This window comes from Marmota flaviventris, chromosome 9 (assembly GCF_047511675.1).
Source record: "Marmota flaviventris isolate mMarFla1 chromosome 9, mMarFla1.hap1, whole genome shotgun sequence".
NCBI lineage: Eukaryota > Metazoa > Chordata > Mammalia > Rodentia > Sciuridae > Marmota > Marmota flaviventris.
The window spans coordinates 74,549,259-74,572,260 of NC_092506.1; the positions used below are offsets into that span (position 1 = coordinate 74,549,259).

The 23,002-nt window shown below is 32.5% G+C and overlaps 1 protein-coding gene across 7 annotated transcripts in view; it reads left to right on the plus strand.

Annotated features, from left to right (window-relative positions):
* Positions 1-23,002, plus strand: part of Tmem135 (transmembrane protein 135) — a 258,724-nt gene that overhangs the window by 208,583 nt on the left and 27,139 nt on the right. For all 7 annotated transcript variants that reach the window (XM_071616587.1, XM_071616588.1, XM_071616590.1 and 4 more), the window contains one exon: positions 21,890-21,931. In XM_071616587.1, coding sequence (XP_071472688.1) covers positions 21,890-21,931 — 42 coding nt within the window. The remainder of the gene's footprint in view (positions 1-21,889; positions 21,932-23,002) is intronic.

The following is a 23,002-nucleotide window of genomic DNA, read 5'->3' on the forward strand; positions in this document are numbered from 1 at the left end:
TATGGGATAGTATTTTATAAAAAAGGAAAAAAAAAGAGTTTTAGAGAAAAAAAAAAAAAAAACAGTCCACGAAAGCAGTATGGAGATTCCTTGAAAAGCTGGGAATGGAACAACCATTTGACCCAGCTATTCCCCTTCTTGGACTATTCCCTAAAGACCTTAAAAGAGCGTACTATAGGTTTACTGCTACATCGATGTTCATAGCAGCACAATTCACAATAGCTAGACTGTGGGACCAACCTAGATTCCCTTCAATAGATGAATGGATAAAAAAATGTGGCATTTATACACAAATGGAGTACTACTCAGCACTAAAAAATGACAAAATCATGGCATTTGCAGGGAAATGGATGGCACTAGAGCAAATTATGCTAAGTGAAGCTAGCCAATCCCTAAAAAATAAATGCCAAATGTCCTCTTTGATATAAGGAGAGCAACTAAGAACAGAGCAGGGAGGAAGAGCATGAGAAGAAGATTAACATTAAATTGGGAAGAGAGGTGGGAGGGAAAGGGAGAGAGAAGGGAAATTGCATGGAAATGGAAGGAGACCCTCATTGTTATACAAAATTACATATAAGAGGAGGTGAAGGGAAAGGGGGGAAAAACAAGGGAGAGAAATGAAGTACAGTAGATGGGGTAGAGAGAGAAGATGGGAGGGGAGGGGAGGGGTGATAGTAGAGGATAGGAAAGACAGCAGAATACAACAGACAATAGTATGGCAGTATGTAAAAATATGTATGTGTAACTGATGTGATTCTGCAATCTGTATACGGGGGAAAAATGGGAGTTCATAAACCACTTGAATCAAATGTATGAAATATGATATGTCAAGAGTTTTGTAATGTTTTGAACAACTAATAAAAAAAAAAGAGAAAAAACAGTCCAGTATTTTTTTCTACCGAAAAATAACAGTAAGCTTTAAATAGTTAGACTTATTTCTTAATTAATGATATGGATTTTATGATTGTTTTGGTGATATATAAAAATTGTCATTTGAGAATTTTATGCATGATATATATTTTAGCAACAGATTTGAAACTAAATGTCATAATCACTATTCTTATTTCCCTTTGACACTATGCTCTGGAGTACATAGCTAAGTTAAATCTTACTTTCTTTCAGGGAGGATGAAGTAACTTCCCTTTTCTAAAGATGGTCTGAATATGAATATTTATGTCTTATTTATTGTGCATACTTTGCCTATGAACTATCATATTTTAGATAACTTAAGTTTCTTATAAATGACTCAGAATTTTGAACCAGAATGAGGCAACCTTTTATTAACCTTTATTTTAAGAAGGTGTTAGAACCAAATTCTGACCTTAAGAGTTAAGGATATTGAATGTATCATCATGGATTTTAAAAAAAATTCTATTCTATCTCCTTGCTGTTGTATATTTTTGTTTTGCTATACAATTGGTAAGTACATTTTACTAATGTTGTTAATGTTCTTTGTTTCATTTGTTTTGTTGTTCATAGAAACTGATGAGTGCTTTTGAGTATGGATTTCAGTCAGAAATGATTTATTTTGTGTATTCAAGTTAGATTCTAGCTGTTTCAGTTTTTCTCTGTGAAGTCAAAGGTTCAAATAGCATTCAGAATGAAAAGACAGTTCTGGTTAAGATGGTATCCTAATTTCTCTTCAAATAGTTTAAGTTCTTTATATTCTAAAAATGGCTAGTTTTAAGTAAGGATTATATGTTTTAAAAATTATGCATACTTTTAAAATTTCGACAACAAAATCAGTAGCATTCAGTAGACTATAAAATATTGTCCTACAATATATAGAAAAAGAGTGTTTCTTTAATGCTTCTAATTCAGAAATTCTTCCTATTCATACCCACCATATGATTTGCCATATTTTCTTTCTCTCCTGAAAGTGAATAAGGCTTTACTTAGCTCTCCTATATGTAAGAGCACACTATCCTAAAGGGAAATAACAATATTGATCATGACATGTCATTTCTGTGAATTATTGCTTTTTTTACTTTGGTCATGCAAATGTAAGCAGTTTCATGTATAATTTTGACTTATATGACTTAGCAAAACTTTTACTCTTCACTATGAGAATTAATTTTTATAAGCTTTGCAATGTCATAAATTTAAAATAAAATATGAAGTAACATTTTCTAGTAAGGTATCTGCCGTCATTATTCTTAAGTTAGAGATTTTTGGTTTCCTTTCTACTACAAGTTCTTAAAAAGAAAAAACTCAATTCACCTTAGGTTTCAATAATATATACCTAAGGAACATCTATAAAAATCCTTGTTTCATTCCTCTCATGTAAACTCTCATTATAAAATACTTCTCATGAAGTGTACTGTATCAGGTTAGTTATCAGTTTACTTTTTAGGAGGGCCATTGTGATTACTCCCTCTTGACTACAGTCCTTAGATGAAAAGTCCTGTTGAAAAATTATATATACCATCAAAAATATTTGTAATCATAGTCTTATTAAATCTAGGAGCTGTTCAGTTTGAACAATAACCAGCTCTCTGGAGCCACACTGTGGTCACATTTACTTTTATGAATTTTTATGAGATTTTTCAATATAAATGAAGAGTAGGAAGATTTTTCACACATTCTATTCCAACTACAGTAACTTGAATTTTTAGAAAGACACTTGACATCTGTAGGTTGTAGTTACTTTTGTAACTACATTGGCCAGAATGGTTGCCAGCGGTAGCCACTATCTTGTGGCTCTTGAGTGTTTGAAATGTGGCTAGCCCACATTTAGAGTGCTATCTGTGCAAAGCATACTGGATTTCAAAGCCTTATACAAAAGTATGCCATTAAAAATTCTTTTCTATTGTTTATTTATTGACATGGCAATGTCTTGCCTATAATGGGTTAAGTGAAATACATTATTAAAATTAATTTTACCTCTTTTTTTTCTTTGAAAAATATTAGAAAATTTGAAATTACATATATAACTTGTAGAATAGCATTGCTCTAGAAGATATGAGATACTCTCTGAATACACTCCCAGCAGTGTAATGTTTTTGATTGTTGTTGTTCTGGTTGATTCTGGAATTACCATTTTACTTTTGATTATTATGATGTTGAATTTTAGAGTTTTTAACAGTATTCTATTGGAATTCAGAGCTTTCAGAAGATTCTTACTTTGTCCCAGAGCATGAATCAAACTACTTTTGCTGTAAAAGAATTTAGCCATTATGGTTTTCCTTACGCCTAGATTTTTCTCAATTTTGAAGTTGGACCTTTCTACTTGATATAACTATTATCAAGCCTTTCTTCATTCTTTTATTGTTAGAAATCTAGAGCTTACTAATTTTATCACAATGACTCCATTTATTCCATCCAAAGGTTTTGTTCTTCTGTAGTCTGGGTTCTGTCTTTACTAGAGCTGGAATGGCATAGTAGAAAGGACATAGTATTTAGGATCAGCAGTCTTAGGTTCTAATTCTGATTCCTCTTCTTATTATTTGAACAGTCCCAGACAAATAGTTACTTGCTAAGCCTCCATCTTTGTATCTGTAAAATGGATGTTAGAAGAATTAAATAAAATAAATACAGATATTGTTATTAGGAGATACCCATGGTTTTATTCAGAGACCTTGTCAGTCTTCTTCCTGACAGTATTTGACTTCAGAGTATCATACTTACCTAGTGTTCTTTATTCCTTGCTGTGTATTCTTCTTATAATCTTCAGTTTTTTCTTTCCTTCATCCATGACATTCTTGGTTCTATCAATCTTTAGTCTTTGTGAATATGTGGTTATAAAGAAAGACTGACCAAACATTTTATTCAGATGTTCTTCAACTTATAATGGAGTTATGTTTGTATAAACCCATTGTTGTGTTGAAAATATCTGAAGTCAGAAATGCATTTACTACACCGAATCTGTGGAGCATCACAGCTTATCAATGCAGTAAGTGTTGATTATTGTCCCTCATAATTTCATAGCTGCTCACTTCCACTGCTCTGCATCAAGAGAATATCATAGTACCTATCACTAATTCAGGGAAAGATCAAAATTGGCAATTTCAATTATGGTTTCTACTGAATATATATAACTTTTATAACATTGTAAATCTGAAAATTTTTAATTAATCTACCATTAAATTAGGGGCTGTCTCACAAAATCACAATTATCATTTGAAACTTAAACCTAACTTTTAAAAACTGAGATAATATATTCAGAAGAGTCCCAAATGCCAAGAGGAAAGGAAGGAGAATACTATAAGTGTCATGAAAAAGACCCAAGAAAAAGGAAGATGCATATTTCACATGGATTGAATATCTGTCATGTTTCTAGTGTTGCTCTTGATAGATAATTTATGTATTACTCCATTTTGTTTTATGTTCACCATGATCCTTTGAGGGAGACCATACACCCTATTTTATGGAGAAGGCTATTGAATACTATGCATATGAGTAATTTCTTAGTTTGAGTCCTTTCTTATTGCTTATCTGCTCCTTCCCCATCATTGTTTGGTAAACACTGTTTACTTTGAACATTTGAGTTCTGTGCTAATTATATAGTTAGAATTTGTCCCTTGTGTTCTAGCAAAATTAATTAAATTTAAGTGCTTTTAGATATGGATTCCAGATATGAAATTTGTGAAATGCAATTTGTTTAGTTTTGGGAAACAGATTTTCAGACCAAACATTTTATTTTTTATTGGTGAATTATAATCATACATAATAGTAGGATTCTTTATAATATATTTGTATATGCACATAACAGAATTTGACCAATTTCGTTCCTTTTCCCACTCCTTTCTCTTCATGGTCTCTTTGTTTTTAGAGTGAATCGATGGGGTAGTTCAGGAAGCTTCTCCTCCCCAAGTTGAAAATGTTAGAACTTTCATATCTGAAAGCTGCTGAACACTAAAAATGAAACCTTTCTCAATGTCTGCTTTTCTTTTCTGTATTTTCTTAGGCCCAACTCTTGCTATTCTGCTAGCTGCTGCTTTTCTTGGTAGGCATAGCTATAGTGATAATTTTAAGTCTGTAAATTGTGCTATGACTTTTAGAACTAACTCTAATTTTATTTAAAATATCCTCATAAATGTTGCTTTTGACAATTTCTGCCCACTTTCCTCAAAGCTTTCTTCCCTGTCTATGCTTTTTTGCTTATGAGCTCCCTAATGCTCCATGCATGGACATGTCTTTCTCAGGTTCCACCAGAATATTTCTACCGTCTGATTTTCTGATTTACTTTTTCTTAGAAAGGCCAAAATACGCTATATAATCTTCTTGTTCTTTAAAAGTCTTGTGGAAAAGTTTCTGTACCGACTCAATTTAGAATAAGGAGTTAACAAACTATTGAAAAATAAGCACTATATTTTCAATTCCATGTGCACATACTTAATGATTTGTAAGTGAACTAGCTTCTGGAGAAGTCTTTTTGCCCCCTAAGGAGCTGTAGTATGTATCTGTTGTACTTCTAGAGTGAATAACATTTACGCTTTTCTTCTTTATTTTTGTTTTATTTAAGTCAATGAACATTTCTTGTCTCTATGTTCAGGCCCCTATAATTTTTCTATTAAAAAATTTGCCCACAGTAAGTGTTACTATTACACTTTTTATTTAAAAAATACAAGAATCATTTTCTGCTGTATGGTTGTCTTTTGTATTTTCACTTGACTCTTTTTTTTTTTTTTTATTGTCTTGGAATCTTGTCTCTGATCCTTGTGCTCCCATCCTTTTTTTTTCTATGAAACTAAGAAGCAGAACAAGGCATGGCAAGAAGTCAAAAGTGAATTCCTATATTTAAGCGCTAGCAACCATTACAGGGTTCTTGAAGCCAAAGCATGCCTATCACTTGGCTGTGTTCTAAGCCAGGGCACTTGACTAACTTTAAGAATGTTGAGTTTGATATACTGTTGCAAAAAAATATAAAAGCCACATCAGTCTGAATATTAAGTTTTTGTCTGGCAGGATACTGAAAACGTAAAATATAGCCTACACATGCAAATTCGTTGGAAGACAAAGTACATTTTTTTCACCAAGTCTCAGAGTAGGAAAGCCAAGCTAGTTTGGATTTTAAAGTTTTTCTCCCTGTTTCTCCAACTCCCAAGCTCTCCAAGGATCCCTAATGATGTAGCACTGAAAAGATTATTTTCTATATTTTGAAATAATAGTATTGCTTTTAACTCAGCATTTTACATTTACATATGCAAAGGAACATATAATATTATAAGGAATAGACACTAGGATGGTATTCGGGGAGGGGATTAAGACATAATTAGTATTACTTAGAATGTGCCATACCCGAACTTTATTTCATCTTTAAAAAGTTGTAACCCTAAAGGCATATGTGTATAAATATATACACATGTATACACATACATTGAAACACATACAAATATATAACCATATTTGTTACCTTCTTTTTTCTTTCTTTCTTTCTTTTTTTGAATGTGTGTGTGGTGCAAGGGATTGAACCTAGGGCTTTGTGCATGCTGAGCACATGCTCTACTACTGACCTAAATCCCTAGCACTTGCTTGCTGCTTTAAAATATTTAAAAGTATTTCTTGATGTAGTCCCATTATGTGATCCAAGATATTTTCTTAGTATGTTCAGTAAGAATTCTAAGATAATATTTTCCCATAGAATATATTGCTTGTGTATATTTTACCTTTGCAGCTGGCAAAGCAAGAGCATATTGTAGAAATTCAACTTGTAATCAAACAGATAGTACTGTATGCAGTAGTATTGTATACAATATACTCTTGTTATTTGGTATACTTAATTCTACAGAATCCAGAGCATTTCCACATACAGAAACATTATAGACTGATTTTGATATCTTTAAAGTAAAATATAATTTTGAATATTTGATTATTTATCTTCTTCACTTGGATTAAAAGGCCTGTATGGGTAGAAAGATAGTTATGCAACATTTTTTTCTACTTAGAATAATATATAAAGAGAGATTTTCAGTGTTTCCTAAAATTGGATATTCCAATGTATCTAATATAAATTTAGAATTGATTCAATAATGATATTTTAATTTGGTCCCTAAAATCGTTGGGACCATATTAAGTTTGAGTAGTTGCTAAGTTGGGAGTAATCTTAAGGACCATTCAATTCAATCTCTTCATATTATATGGTAAACTAAGACTCAGAAACATAAATTTATTTTGAAGGTCTTAAACTTATTTAGTGAGAGAACCAGAATTAAAATAAGATTTATGTTAGATTCTAACCATAATCTATGATGAAGTCTAAAATGGGAGAAGATTGTTCATTAGAAGGAAAGAATAAGTATCTGAGTATAACAATTAGGTCACAGTTACCTACTGGTCTATTTGCAGATGAACCAGTCATTTCTGTTAAAATTCATGGCTATTCTAAATCATTGCAGTTCTTGGCTTTGATAAAGTAAATCAAACATTATTCAAACTGTCTCTTCTTTCTAATACATTTCTAAATAATCAATGGTACATGATTGATAGCAAGGAAATACCTTCCAGATTACTTTGCCTTTGTTTACCCAACTTCCTATTTGCAACACTAATGGATGTCTTTAAAGCATAGGAGCCTTATAGTTTTGGATGACCTTTTATTCTCCATTCATCATTTAGGCAGGTCAAGTACAGATGTTTTTTTTCCCCAAGATAAGATGGTGTATAAACCTATTTGCACTTTGTGTGTATTAAAGTTTTCCCAAATAGCACTATGAATTATAACCATTTTTATTCTGATTTTTTTTTTTTTTTGCCTATTGTAGAGTTTCACCTTTAATAATACTTAAATAAAAACAGAACTTTTCCTTTTCTCCAAATCTTCTTTGGGTATTCCTGTAATCTCCTTGCCCGTCTTTCCCAAAAACATCCCCAGAAGGAGAGTTGTGATGATGAAGGGTCAGAAAATTTAAGCATTTTATGAGACCATCATAGAAAGGCCTAGGGCTTCAGGCAACTGTCCTCTGTATCTTCCCCTTACTATAAATCCTTTCTAGTATTCTTTTTTTTTTTTATTGGTTGTTCAAAACATTACATAGTTCTTGACATATCATATTTCATACATTTGATTCAAGTGGGTTATGAACTCCCATTTTTACCCCATATACAGATTGCAGAATCACATGGGTTACACATCCACTGTTTTACATATTGTATGTATGTATTCTGCTGCCTTTCCTATCCTCTACTATCCCCCTCCCCTCCCCTCCCCTCCCATCTTCTCTCTCTACTCCATCTACTGTAATTCATTTCTCCCCTTGTTTTTTTCCCTTTCCCCTCACTTCTTCTTATATGTAATTTTGTATAACAGTGAGGGTCTCCTTCCATTTCCATGCAATTTCCCTTCTCTCTCCCTTTCCTCCCACCTCTCATCCCTGTTTAATGTTAATCTTCTTTTCATGCTCTTCCTCCCTGCTCTGTTCTTAGTTGTTCTCCTTATATCAAAGAAGACATTTGGCATTTGTTTTTTAAGGATTGGCTAGCTTCACTTAGCGTAATCTGCTCTAATGCCATCCATTTCCCTGCAAATTCCATGATTTTGTCATTTTTACAATAGCTAGACTGTGGAACCAACCTAGATGCCCTTCAATAGATGAATGGATAAAAAAAAAAATGAGGCATTTATACACAATGGAGTATTACCCTGTTCTAGTATTCTTTTTAAACTATATCATTTGTTTTCTTCCTGGGTCTGACATCAAGAGTATACTCCATGAGTTCTATAAGTTTTGGTGAGTATATAACTTAATTTAACCACTCCCATAGTCAAGATTCAGGATATCATCCTTAAAAGTTGTCTTGTGCTCTTTTGTAGTCAGTACTGATCCTTTCCCATTTCTCATACCAGGAAAATATGGACCTACCCTCTGTCACTATATATTCTTTTTTCTGGAATTTCATATTAGTGAAATCATACAGTATGTACTTATGTGTCTAGCTTTTTCTCATCCTTCCTTTCTTCCCTTCCTTCTTTCCCTCCCTCCCTCCCTCCCTCTCTCTCTCTCTCTCTTTCTCTCTCTCTCTCTCTCCCCTTTCTTTCTCCCTCCCTCCCCCCCTCTTTCTTTCTTTCTTTCTTTTCTGTTGAGTATTTCAGTAGTTCTTACTGCAGCATAGTATAGATTGATATTTTTCCTTATAGTGCCAGTGCTTAAGATAACAACTGCCATACGTTCTTCCTCTTTGTATATGTGCTTTCTGTGGTGACAGCAGCAGCACTAACTAGAAATAATATTAAGTAACGTTTGTTGAACATTTGATATGATAACCATATGAAATACATTCTATTTTTTGCATTTTACAGATGGAAAAGTAAGTATAGAATTTAAACAACTTGCTTGTCTGAATCTATAGCCTTCCCTTTTAACTCTACTCAGTACTTAATAATGACTTGTTAACAAATGAATGTTTATATAGATGAATAACATTTACTTCAGAGTTCTCTGAATATACTTTTAATTACACAAAACTGTATAGCTACTTCACATGATATTGGTAGTCTTGGTTTTCATCATCCTTCCCTATCCCTGTAGTAAGTAAATGGTGTGAATATTATTCACATACATACAGAGAAGTATCTAGAACTACATTATAGTTGACCAAAACGAGGTTACTCTCTGTATCATGGATAACTTAGATGAATGCCTGATTATATAGTGCTGAATAAAAAATAGACTTTTATTATGTTTAGGTACTGACAGTTTTTGACTTGTCACAACTAGTATTAATTACTAGCATTTTATAGTTTTATTAAATTTTATATTTTATTTTGATTATTTATTTAGTTATAATTTTGAGAGTTATTTTTAGTATTTTTTAAGTAATACCTTTTTGATAATCTTATTTTTGATGTGTGGTGATTTCATCTTTTGTCTTAAAGAACAATGTAAGTTTTTAGGTGGCTTTCATATTTGTTGCTTTCAGCAGAATTCAGTTTGTAGATTGTCATTTAGAAAGTTTAAACAGACATTACTAAATGAGATGATAGTTTAAAAAATGAACAGTAATATGAGATTCAGTAGGATAGTCATGAAAATTGTACTTGGACTATCTTTGTTAAACACAGGTCTGTCATTCCCCTGAGGAGTGCGGCCTTTTTCCTTAGAAGTACAATTCAAACTTATTTTTTTTCTCCATTCAGCTTCCTTATCTCTGTGCTTAGTCATATTTAACTTCTTCAGTTCTCAGGCTGCCCAATGTTGTCTTTTCTTCCAAGGCTTATATAGTCTCCCCCCTGTGTTCTTCCTCTACTTCCTTTACATAACTCCTCAAGGATCTCTTTTTCTGGGCCATCTTCATGACACCAAAGCCAGGTTGAATCTTCCCTTCTTTGTGCTCCTAGAGCACTGTGCACTTTATATGAAAGCACTTCCTATAATATAGCATCATTATTTACTTATGTGAGTACCCCTATGAATTATAAAGTCTTGTATGACATGGACAATGGTTATCCCTCTTGGCAACTGTTAGTAAATATTTGTGAAATATATAACTGTATGAATGAGTGGATAAATAAAGGAATGCAAATAATGTCCCAACAAACACCTTTATGGTCTCATCTTTTTGCTATGTTACTGTTTCTAGTAAAGTGATGAATGCAGCTATCAGCAACATCCCCATTCCTGCCTTTTGTACTTGATAGTTTCATATTACATTTGGGGTATTAAAAATAGTATGCAATTAAGAAAAGATTGGAGACCTCTTTAAGATATGCATGTTTATGTCCAAGTGTGAATTCATACCAAATTATTAGTATAAAGAAAGTAATGGAACTTTATATTAAGAATGATCCCTAGGAGTTGTAATGAGTATTGAGGTAGCTTGTTTTAAATAAATTTCTTTTTTTTTTTTTATGGTTCTGAAAGGTGCAACTATTATTTTTTATTTTATTTTTTTTTGTTTTCGTTTTTTTTAAATTTTTTATTGTTGGCTGTTCAAAACATTACATAGTTCTTGATATATCATATTTCACACTTTGATTCAAGTGGGTTATGAGCTCCCATTTTTACCCCATATACAGATTGCAGAATCACATCAGTTACACATCCATTGATTTACATATTGCCATACTAGTGTCTGTTGTGTTCTGCTGCCTTTCCTATCCTCTACTATTCCCCCTCCCCTCCCCTCCCCTCCCCTCCCCTCTTCTCTCTCTGCCCCCTCTACTGACATTCATTTGTCCCCCTTGTATTATTTTTCCCTTTTCCCTCACTTCCTCTTGTATGTACTTTTGTATAACTCTGAGGGTCTCCTTCCATTTCCATGCAATTTCCCTTCTCTCTCCCTTTCCCTCCCACCTCTCATCCCTGTTTAATGTTAATCTTCTTCTCATGCTCTTCTTCCCTACTCTGTTCTTAGTTACTCTCCTTATATCAAAGAAGACATTTGGCATTTGTTTTTTAGGGATTGGCTAGCTTCACTTAGCATAATCTGCTCTAATGCCATCCATTTCCCTGTAAATTCTATGATTTTGTCATTTTTTAATGCAGAGTAATACTCCATTGTGTATAAATGCCACATTTTTTTTATCCATTCATCTATTGAAGGGCATCTAGGTTGGTTCCACAGTCTTGCTATTGTGAATTGTGCTGCTATGTACATTGATGTAGCAGTGTCCCTGTAGCATGCTCTTTTTAGGTCTTTAGGGAATAGACCGAGAAGGGGAATTTCTTTAGAAACTGAAAATCAAAACAAAAACAAGGACCTAGAATTACTGTTAAATGAATTGAAGAAATATGGCACTCAGTTAGGAATTTAATTACTCTAAAATGCAGGGGCATGTGTGTGTGTGTATTTGAGTGTATGTGTATGTGTTTTGTTTAGTGATTTAAAAATTAATACACAGATAAAAATTTTTCTTTCAACATGTATTTACTCAGTGACTAATGTCCTATGTACTCTTCTAGGCAATTGAGATACATAACCAAACAATGTGAAATTTATAAATGCTTTAGGAATTCAAAAGAAATGAATTTTAAAATATATATTGTTATGGTTTAAATGAAGCTCACATGTCAGACAATGCAAAAAGGTTTGGAGGAGAAGCAATCAGGTTATAACCTTAACCTAATCCATGGATTAATCCCTGATGGAATTAACTGGGTGGTGACTGAAGACAGGTGGGGTGTGGCAGGAGGAAGTAGTTTATTGGGACTATGGCTGTGGGTATATTTTTGTATCTGGGGAGTGGAGTCAGTCTCTCTCTCTCTCTCTCTCTCTCTCTCTCTCTCTCTCTCTCTCTCTCTCTCTCTCTCTCTCTCTCTCTCTCTCTCTCTCTCTCTCTGCTTTCTGATCATCATGTAAGCTGTTTTTCTCTGCCATACTCTTCCACCATGATTTTCTGTCTCACCTTGAGCCCTGAGGAATGGAGCCAGCTACTTATGGGCTAAGACCTCTGAAACCATGAGCTCCTAAATAACCCTTTCCTCCTCTACAGTTGTTATGATTGGGTCTTTCAGTCATGGCAGTGAAAAAAATTGACTAAAAAAATATAGATGTACATATATGTGTGTGTGTGTATATATATATATATATATATATATATATATATATATATATATATATTAATTTATGTGTATGCATATATTAGCAAATGTTAATGAATTGTAGAGAAGCCTACTTCTGAAGTCAGTACTAGAAAGATCTCCAGTATCATACTTAAAGTGAAAGATTAATATTACTGTGAAAAAGTATGGTAGTATTTTAGGCAAAAAAGGGGGATAGGGCTTTGAATTTTTTTAATTGTTATAAACAAATACAGTTGATTTTCAACAATTATGTGTTTGTCTGGATGTTAGACTATGTTATTTTTCAAGAGTTTTTACTCCTGCTCCCTGGAGACATTGTGCCTGAAGTTAAGAGTAGAAGTGACTTATGTTTACTTGTGAGCAAAAGTTTTGAGTCAGAATCTGGTTTCCTATATTCTCTTTCTCCCCGTCTGCTATGACAATTCATAGTAGTTTTAGATAGATATTTCTCCATAAAAAGATTACATGTAGTTGCACCATAGCCATCCTTGTTTGACATACACCACAAGCAAGAAACAGACTTTTTGTTAAATACCATTGTGATTTTGTTGCTGCAACATAGCCTAGCCTAGTGGTTCTAATGCTTTACCAGGCATCAGAATCATGGAGATTTTGTTGAAACACTGATTGATGGACTCCACTCTTTAAAGTTTTGAATATAATTGGCCTGGGGTAGAAATCAAGCATTTATCTTTCTGATGTGAAGTATACCTATTATAAAGGTGATATGCATAAGAAAAGGCAGTGTGGAGTATTGACCAAAATACTCTCAGGCAAATCATGTCTAGATAAAAGAATACGTGGAAGTAAGGAAACAGACATTGGTTCTTTTAAAATCATCCATGACTTTTGTCTTTTCTAAAGTCTGCATAATACCAGTTACTTGTCTGTGTTATTTCTTCTTCACAGATGAGATTTCACCAGGCCCAGATTGTTGATTGGGATGGATTTACTGTTGTGTGAGGATATATGGGGGTCAAACTGTTTGAAGCTATCACTTACCTATCTGGGCCTTGGTTTCTTAATCTGTAACATAAATTCTCTCAGGTTATTTTAGTAGCAATATTCGTTTTTTTCTAACATCATTTTCTTGGCCAGCAAGATTTCATGTGTTAATTCTCCCTAGTTCTATTATTTGCATTCATACCACAAATTCAAGTTCTCAGTCTTTGAGAAGAGAGCTGGAATGTTTGAAATGAATACTTTTCTTTTAGGATCATTGATACTCTGTAAGTCCTCAGTTGGTCAGAAAATAGTAATCTCCAAAGCTTGCAAAATATTTTCACTGCACTAATCAGAGATACATATTTTACTTATTTTGGATTTGAACTTTAGTATTAAATAAGCATAAATTTGGGAAAATGTGTAGCCTAATGTTTCAAATATATCTGCTCATTTTGTTCAATATGAAAACAAATTATCATATTATTTTAGTGAGATAGATAACAACATGCATTTGAAAGCAAATTAATGTTGATTCAAAGATTTCATTTAATTGAAAACATTTGTTTTCATTTTTTTTTCACAACCATTATGAAAGGAGAAAAGGGAAAAGGAAAAAGGAAAAAGAAATACTTGCCAGTTTTGTGGTCTCTAAAAAATAGATTCAGTATCATGGTTATAATTTTGTTTAATGTAAATAGTTTTTATTCCTAGCAGTGCCATGATTATTAGGACACTTGCTGAGTTTTTCCTTGGATTTACATGAAAACGCCATTTTGATCTTTCATGGTTGTTGCCTATAGTTTGTGGAGTCTAAACACAGGCCATTTGCTGGGGATATGAAAGCAGGCCTTTCAATTTAGGTCCAATGAAACCACAATCTACTCCGTTTAGAAGTATTTTAAAGTTTGACTAGTATTGCTGTTAGCACTTCATTCTGAGAGGGAAATTTATCCTAATTAACATTTCTTTCATTCTGAGAGGGAAATTTATCCTAATTAACATTTCTTTCTTAAGGTGATTCTTGGTTCCCTAGCAATTGAAGGCAGCTTGGAGCATGACCTTCCTAGTTTGGATTTTAAAGCAAAAACAGTTCCAGCTTTTGCAAGTTTAAGGAGAAATATGATTCTATTGGAGTTGTTACTGTAAGTTTGAGTCCAACTGTTTCCAATTTATCTTGAGGACGCACCAGAAAAAAAGTGCACAATAATCATCTAGGGACTTACAATCACACTTGATTACCCATAACTGCTGCCTGGTTCAGAACTTTCTCTGGGTTTTTGAGGATCAGTGTTCCATTCGGTATGAAATGAATGTGCTATAAAATATTTATCAAAGTCAAAAGTAATATTTTAATGCACTAGACACATTTACTATTTGTTATAATTCTGTTGAAAATATTTGAAGATAATAAGTGTTCATGAAGCAACCAAAATAATCTTTGCCAAATTTATTTTTGTTGTTTCACATTGAGATTTTTGTATGCAAAGTTTCTTTTTTTTAATTTTTATTGTTGGTTGTTCAAAACATTACATAGTTCTTGATATATCATATTTCACATTTTGATTCAAGTGGGTTATGAACTCCCATTTTTACCCCTTATACAGATTGCAGAATCACATCGGTTACACCGGTACACATCCACTGATTTACATATTTGTATGCAAAGTTTCTTAAAAAGGGAATACAACATTATTTATTCTTTTATTCTCATGTTAAGTGCCCATATGCAAACTGAAACCAAACTTTCTCAGTCTATTTAATTATTCAAGTAGAAGTAGACATAAGGGGAAATACCTGCTGTGTATGTATAGGCAATGTAATGTATTTTAACCACATACAATTGCAATAATTGCTTTAATCTACTGGAGTATGCACATATGATTAATACATTGAAGATTTTAAAAATAAATAATTAATTCTGTGTCAATCTTGATATTCTTAGATAAACAAATATAAGAAAAAAGTCTGTAATTATTGAACCTGTCTCAAATGATAAATAATAAGTCACTATTAAGATAAGTTTTTACCCATGAAAATTGGTTAGGGAAAGTAATAATAATAATAATTTAACTTAAAAACAACATACATAAAATTGCATGAGTTTTCTGTAAAATAAAGACAACTGTGTCAAAAATTTAAGGCATTTAAATAGGCATTCTGATTTCTTTTAAATTAAACTTTCAGTTATATGCACTCCAAAGACACTTATGTTTTTAGCACCAATGACATGGTAATTAAGTAAATAAAAATTTTGAAGATTCAGCTATTTTCTGCAACTATTCGCATGTCATTTTTTTCATAACTCCAGGATAAATTGAACACTTGAACTTTGAGCATTTTTTAAAATAATTTTATTCACATAAAATAATGTAACTGTTTTTTGATACCAGGTATTGTACTCATGGATGCTTAACCACTGAGCTGTATACTCAGGCCTTTATATTTTTTATTTAGAGACAAGGCCTCACTAAATTGCTGAGGCTGGCCTTGAATTTGCAGTCCTCCTCCTTTAGCCTCACGAGCCATTAGGATTACAGGTGTGCAACACTATGTCTGGCTTGTAACTTATTTTTTATACTGAGTGATGTAATGACTGATGCAATCAGAATAAAATAGATATTTTAAGAATTACCAGCGTATACAACAATTTAAAACTTTTTTGAGAGGGGGCCAATCTTTGTGTTTTGCATATAGTAGTTTTCTCAAATCAAATAATTTAAAGAGATAAATGATATAAAATGCTGGACTAAGATAAATGTGGTTTTTTTTTTCCCCTGGAATTTTCTGAAATTGTGATCCCAAAAAACATGGATAATTAAATGATTGCAATGATTAAAAAGTATTTTTGAAGTATCAATTGGGACATATCTATTTCTTTTGTCTTTTTACTGACTGAATTGATTGGCATGTGCCTTTAATCCTGGAGATTCAGGAAGCTGAGGCAGGAGGATTGTAAGTTCAAAGCCAGCCTCAGCAGTTTAGTGAGGTCCTAAGCCATTTAGTGAGACTCTGTCTCAAAACAAAAAATTAAAAGGGTGCTATAATCCCAGCTGCTCGGGAGCATGAGACAGGAGAATCGCAATGGTGAGATGCTGAGCAACTCAGTGAGACTCTGTCTCTAAATAAAATATGAAATAGGGCTGGGAATGTGGCACAGTGGCCGACTGGCCTGGGGTGTCTTCTGTGTAGTAGGTACTTTATAAATGATTGTTGAGTGAATAGAGGGAGACTGTATAATATTAACCAATGAGTTTTCTTTCAACCAATTCAGTCAGTAAAAGACAAAAGAAATAGAAATGTTCCAATTGGTACTTCATATATATATTTTAATCATTGCAGTCATTTAATTATCCATGTTCTTTGGGATCACAATTTCAGAAAATTCCAGAAAAAAACACATTTATTTTCATTAACATATTTATTTGTCTTCCTAGCAAACCTCTTACTACAATGTTAATAAACTTGACTAGTTTTTTATATTCTTTGCCTTTGTTTCAGTGAAATAAAGATGAATAACTTTTATGTTGTTTAGTCTGTTCTTAAATGTTCAATAATTGATTTTAAACAGTTTATACAATAATATATAAATTTCTGTTGTATAAATTCAAAATGATATAGCACTATAGAGAGTAAAAAGTTATTTTTTCCTCATGCTTCTTAACCACCTATCCTAGGTAGGACAGCCCACTAACCACAGATTGGTTATGTGTCCTCTTAGAGTACTTTCTCTAACATTCCATGTACACCTGATAAGCAATATTTTCTATTTTACCATTCATAATATCAATTTTTAAGCATGGATGCCAAATGTAGCAACAATGTAATATTTTATCACTAATGAGACTATAAAAATGAATTGCTTCTTAATAGTGTTTCTTATAGGTCTTCCTATAGTACTGTGTATCTATTTCAGTAGTTGACCTTTTAATCTCAAGAAAGAGAATGTTTGTAGGAAACAGTTTCATCAAAATATTATGAAATGATAAGCAAGTATAACAATCCCAATAGCAACCAGTAATCTCAAAACAAAAAGGTTTTGTTGTTTTATTCTTGGTGTTGGCAAGATCTTTGTTTTTAAACATCACAAACAATTTAGAATAATTTATTCTATTTTTCCCTTATGATTTTATTAATGAACCTATCAAATAATATGATAAAATTTCAGAATAAGAAGTCATTCAGTGGACCAATTAGGATGGTCATATATTTCAGACCCTTTTTAATAGACCAAGAAGTTGAACTCTAGAATTAATTGATTTTTTTTCAAAGTTGGTAGAAAAATTATGACTAGTGTCTATATCCTTGTAAACACCAAGATTCCTCCACTACACTATGCACTGTGTCTGAAATAATATTTTAAAGGAGATTGATAGAGTATATTTTTCACAGCCACTAGTTTTACCAAATGAATGAAAACTGAGTAAACAAAAGAATTTTAGGAATCTAAATAGTTTGTTTTTATATTTTCTGCTAATTATAGATATACAGTGAAGCAGCACATTTGCATAATCAAGTTTTATATTGGTGCCAAATAGTAGGTTATTCTTAGCCATCTCTGTGGAATGATAGATTACAGGAACAAAAACATCAGCCATCATTAAGTCTAATATCATAATATTTACCTGAAGAAACATAATTTAATTAAGATTAGTAACATTTTTGAATCCTTATAAACTATTTTTTAGAGGAAAACTTGCAAAAAAAATTTGAGATAAAAATCACATCAGAACTACAGTTTTCCAAAAATAGTTTTCTAGCGACATCTGCTGGTATGATGTTGTAATAAAGATGAAAGCTCATGGAAGTAATTTCATAGAAATTAACCATGGGAGAAAAAAATCTTATGGGCAGAACTTTTTCTTTTATTGTCATTTACACTTCTAATTTGTAATTTTACAAGAGTAGTGTTCTGATAATGATAACATTAAGTTTCTTTATCCTTTCCTGTGCATGGTATGTAATTCCAACTTGAACTTCTATAATTAGCTGTGTATTGATTGTTTGATGTAATGCTGCAAACCCTTCTTGTCTTTCCTGGCTCTGTTTTATGTTAAATTTTTCCTTAGCACAGAACCTTGTAGAAATAGAGATTCAGTAAATATGGATTTAATTATAGTAGTTATTTTATGTTATTTGCATAGACTAAATAGAAAAGTCTGTGTATATGAGTAAAGTGCATTATCTTCATGCACACTTGAAAATAAAAATGAGACTTTATAGTCAAGGGTGATTTAATTAGGAGAAATGGATTTTTGTTTTTCTTCTAGAAAAGAGTTTTTTCATAAGTTATAGAGGAATATAATATATTTATTCTTTGAATATTTATCTATATTGATTTCCTATATGACTATATCTAGTCTCGTTGATTTAAGAACTACACATAACTGAATCAGATGAGTATCACCAGCTGTTTTCTTCCTTTACATTCTCATTTAAGTAACTAAGACACATCTCAAATTTAACACTTTTATTTTCTTCTTGAATCCATTATTCCTAACTTCAGTCAATGATCATTTTAATCCTTCTGTTCACTCAGACCAAAGACATGTTAATAATTTCTAAATTATATTTTTCTTTTACCTCACATTCAAAATATTTAGAATTTATGCCAGTTCTTATTTTTGAAATACATCTGGATTCTTATCATATCTCTAACCTACCTCTAACCATAATTACTTTTTCCTGACTAGCCTCCTTGCTTCTTATCTTGCCTTCCTATATTTTCCATTCATCAGCCAACATGATTTTCTTAAAATTTAAAGCAGAGCTTATCATCTTCTGTCCTGAGAAGCTTCCAAAGGCCTTCCCATGTCTAAAGGGGCCTACATGCATTGTAGACCACTTCTTCCCTCTACTTCTGTTACTGTAACCTCATTTTATACCACTTCTCATCATGATACAAATGTACTTGCTATTGCTTCAAACTGAAATGCCTTCCCTTAATTCCTTAAGGTTTCTGATCAGATTATCAAATTTTACTTTCTTAGAGAGATTCTTCTTGTCTATACAATGCAAAATAAGAAAGCCAGGCTCCATTACTATTTCCCCTCTCATCCTACAGGGTTGTTTGTTTGTTTGTTTTCATAGCCATTTTCATGATATGACTTACTTTTTTTTGTTGTATATCTATGTCAACTATGTCAGTTGTATGAAAGCAGGGATGCTCTATTGTTCACTGTTACATAGAACAGAAACCAGTGCTTGAACACAGTAGGCATTTAGTTAATATTTGTTAAATAAGTGAGCATTAATACTTAAGTGGAGAAGGTGATTTGATTTACATTATAATAACCAAGTTCATAGAAAAGCAGGGAACCTTCCAATAGGGTATGCTTTGTTTAAATCTTTATGTTTATATCACATTTTCTACATTTAATATAGATTGCAATAGTGTTGCATGGTTAGGTTAAAGCTCGGACAGTATTCCTGATGTCATAGTGTTGAGCCAAAATACTATCTAAAGATTCTTTTTATGGGAATAATTACTTTTTGTTCTTTTGACATAGACATCTGACCCTCAATTACATTAACAAACCTTATACACATGAATGGAAAGAAGAATAGCCCCTTTTGAATCCATGTTAAGACTTTATCAATATGAAGTGCTTCCCACAGGGTTCTACTGAAAGAACCAAACTTCCATCATAATGAAATTGCAAATTCACTTGTATATGCTCCTTTTATACTTGAAAGCTACTTTTTGATGTTTTGGTCTGCAATTAAATTTATTGTTGAGGGTCACAAATATGCAATGCTGACTAGACCAAGTTGTCAGAATCTTTTATCTATTCAGCATTGCACAAAGATAAATGGCTATCTTTCAACAATAACATACCAAAGCCAAAATTTGTTCCCAGATGTACATAATCTTTTAATCAATCTACTGCTTTCTTTTTTGCAGTCAATAGGCTCCTAGCCTACTCCCTTACCACGCCACTTCACTAGATTATGGGTTTTAAATTACTGTGAAACACTTTCTTCAGATGGAAATAGATAAGTTTAAGAATTTTAATGCTATAATTTCCCTATGCACATTTTTAGCTTAACATATGAATTATTTTGTCTTTTCTTCCATTCTGTATAGGGTGGATAATTCTGTAGTGTGTTACTTAAATTCAGTGGTTACATTTCTCATCATTAGCCTGACCATAAAGTAGGATCATGTCATTAATTGAAATGCATCCTACAGTGTTTTTAAACATCTCTGTGCACATTGATTAAATTGTTTTCTGAGATTCTTTATCATCTTCAATAATAGTATATATATTTTAAATGAAGATAGATTTCCTTTATGTTGGGCATTTCTTTGGTGGCATTTTTCATTCAAAAGACACATAGAAAAAGTTGCCTGATTTGAGGTTGTTCTTTTTATCCAAAATATCTGTCTAATGTTAATATTCATTAGAATTTTATTTTATCACCAATCTATGGATTTTTTTAAGGAATTTTGACTATAAATCCCCAGTGGCCCTTTAAAGTGATTATATCATGGTTTATTTGTAGGTATAATCACCTTAGATAAAGGGTCTTAGAGTATTAGTGTCTACTTTATGATATTGTTTAAATAGTTTTTGAAAACCTGAGTCTGTCTCTCTCTCTTTTTCCCCTTAATTATCATGTAGTTTGTATCTTCCCCAATTAAAGACAATTTTTTAGTAGGATGGATAGGAGAAAAACATGTTTTAAGTCAGATCAACTTTTTCCTCCACCATAAATTCTGCTTTTAATTTTTTGTTCTCTAGGAAGTTAATGCATTATTTTGAACCCCATGCAGATATGGAATAGAAGAAAACCTTTTCACAGAATTGTGATGTGTTTAAATGAGACAACACATATCAAGGGCCCAAAACAGTGCCTGGCAATAATAAACACTCAATAAATATTATTTGGAATTCTCCCTTTCTGCCTGCCTCCACCCATGCCCACTCCCCATGCTTTCTGGGCATGCCAACTCTGTTGTTTTGCATTCATCAAATTAATAAGAAAAGTCAGGACCTCAAATTGACATATATGTAACACCATGCAAGTGTATGTGGCCTTTTTCTTCATGGCAAATTAGTCTCCCAGAGACTAGGTAGAATGAAGAATGCTCCGCTCCCATCCCTATTTTAAGACCAGGTGGAGCTCTTAGAAGATGACTTTAGCCTTTCTTCAGCCACCAGATCTGAGAATTGAGCTGCAAGTTACGTTAATATGACATACAAAAGTATTATCATATTAATCATTTTGTGTAAAGTGATTTGCTTTATTGCTTATTGCTTTTTTGACCATTTGTAATGCTCAGGTCATTAACCCTGCATTTTACCTTTTAAAACAGGATTTTAAAACATGAAGCTGCACTGTTTAAAAAATATTTTAAATGTTTTTAAGATGATTTTTAAGATGATACTATAATTCTTTACAGAAAAAAATTTAATTGCTATTTAATATACCACTTTGTATACCAAAACATGCTATTTTATGATTGTAAATTTTTGTTTCAGGTGCAAAGATGGTTTGAAAGGATTTACATTTTCTGCACTTAGGTAAGTAATATTTTATTTATCTTTATATTGAAAGCAAATATATAAGTTAGCTTTTTAAAAAAGATAAATATTATGTGTAACTGCCATAAATATTTATGGACTAAATTTTTAAGGTCATGTCAATTTTAGAAGTCATGATAGTATATCCAAGCCTTTGTGAGTAGTTCATTAAAAGAGTAATTTATCAGATTCCCCTACCCCCTAAAAATCAGTCAATTGACTCCTACTTTTTGGACCCATTGTTTTATTTATATTGTAGGGTAGAAAGACAAGAACTCTCTTCAAGGAGCTTTAACAAACAAAGCTCCACATGAACAATGAACAATTACCAAAAAAAGTTACATAATTGTATGGTACTGGATTATAAGTAGGACTTATGTGTTGTCAAACAGTTATTAGATTTTAAGTATTGCTAGAGTCTTTTTCTTTTACTTCATAGTCTGCTGAGAGCCACGGCTGAGTCTGTATGGCCCCTGGCATTTTGCCAACAGTATTGATTGACAGGCGCCTCTGCCTGTCCGCCTCTGCCGCAACTTTTGAGTTCTCGCACTATTTTGGAGTTCTCGTGGGGATTTCCGGGGATTCCCCGAGAGTTCCCATTGGTTGGGGAAGTGCAGGAGGAGGGATTTCCGGGAGATATAGTTCCGGCTGGGGGTTCCTGGACTAGCCTCGTGGCGTGTTTGGGAGGATTTCCCCGGGAGCTGTGTGAAGTGTTTTTCTGCGTTTTAAAAATAAAGTTTGTTCCTGCTTCAGTGGCTCGTGATTTGTGCCCAGCCAGACTGCGGCAATAGTCCATCTCTTATCATAGTAGTTGGCACATGTGTACGTGTGTACACACACTAACACACACACAATAAATGTGAGTTGTCACATAGTTTATTTATTTAAATTTTGCATCCATCTCTGAAATTGGTTTTTGCTCATGTAACATGATGAAGAAACCAGGGTCAGAATGTTTGACTAATTTAACATCATATAAGTAACTCAATGTACTGACTCTACCACACTTAATGTTCTTCCTATTTACAAATGTTCCCTGTTTTATTCTCCAAAATGCATGTAGTAGATACT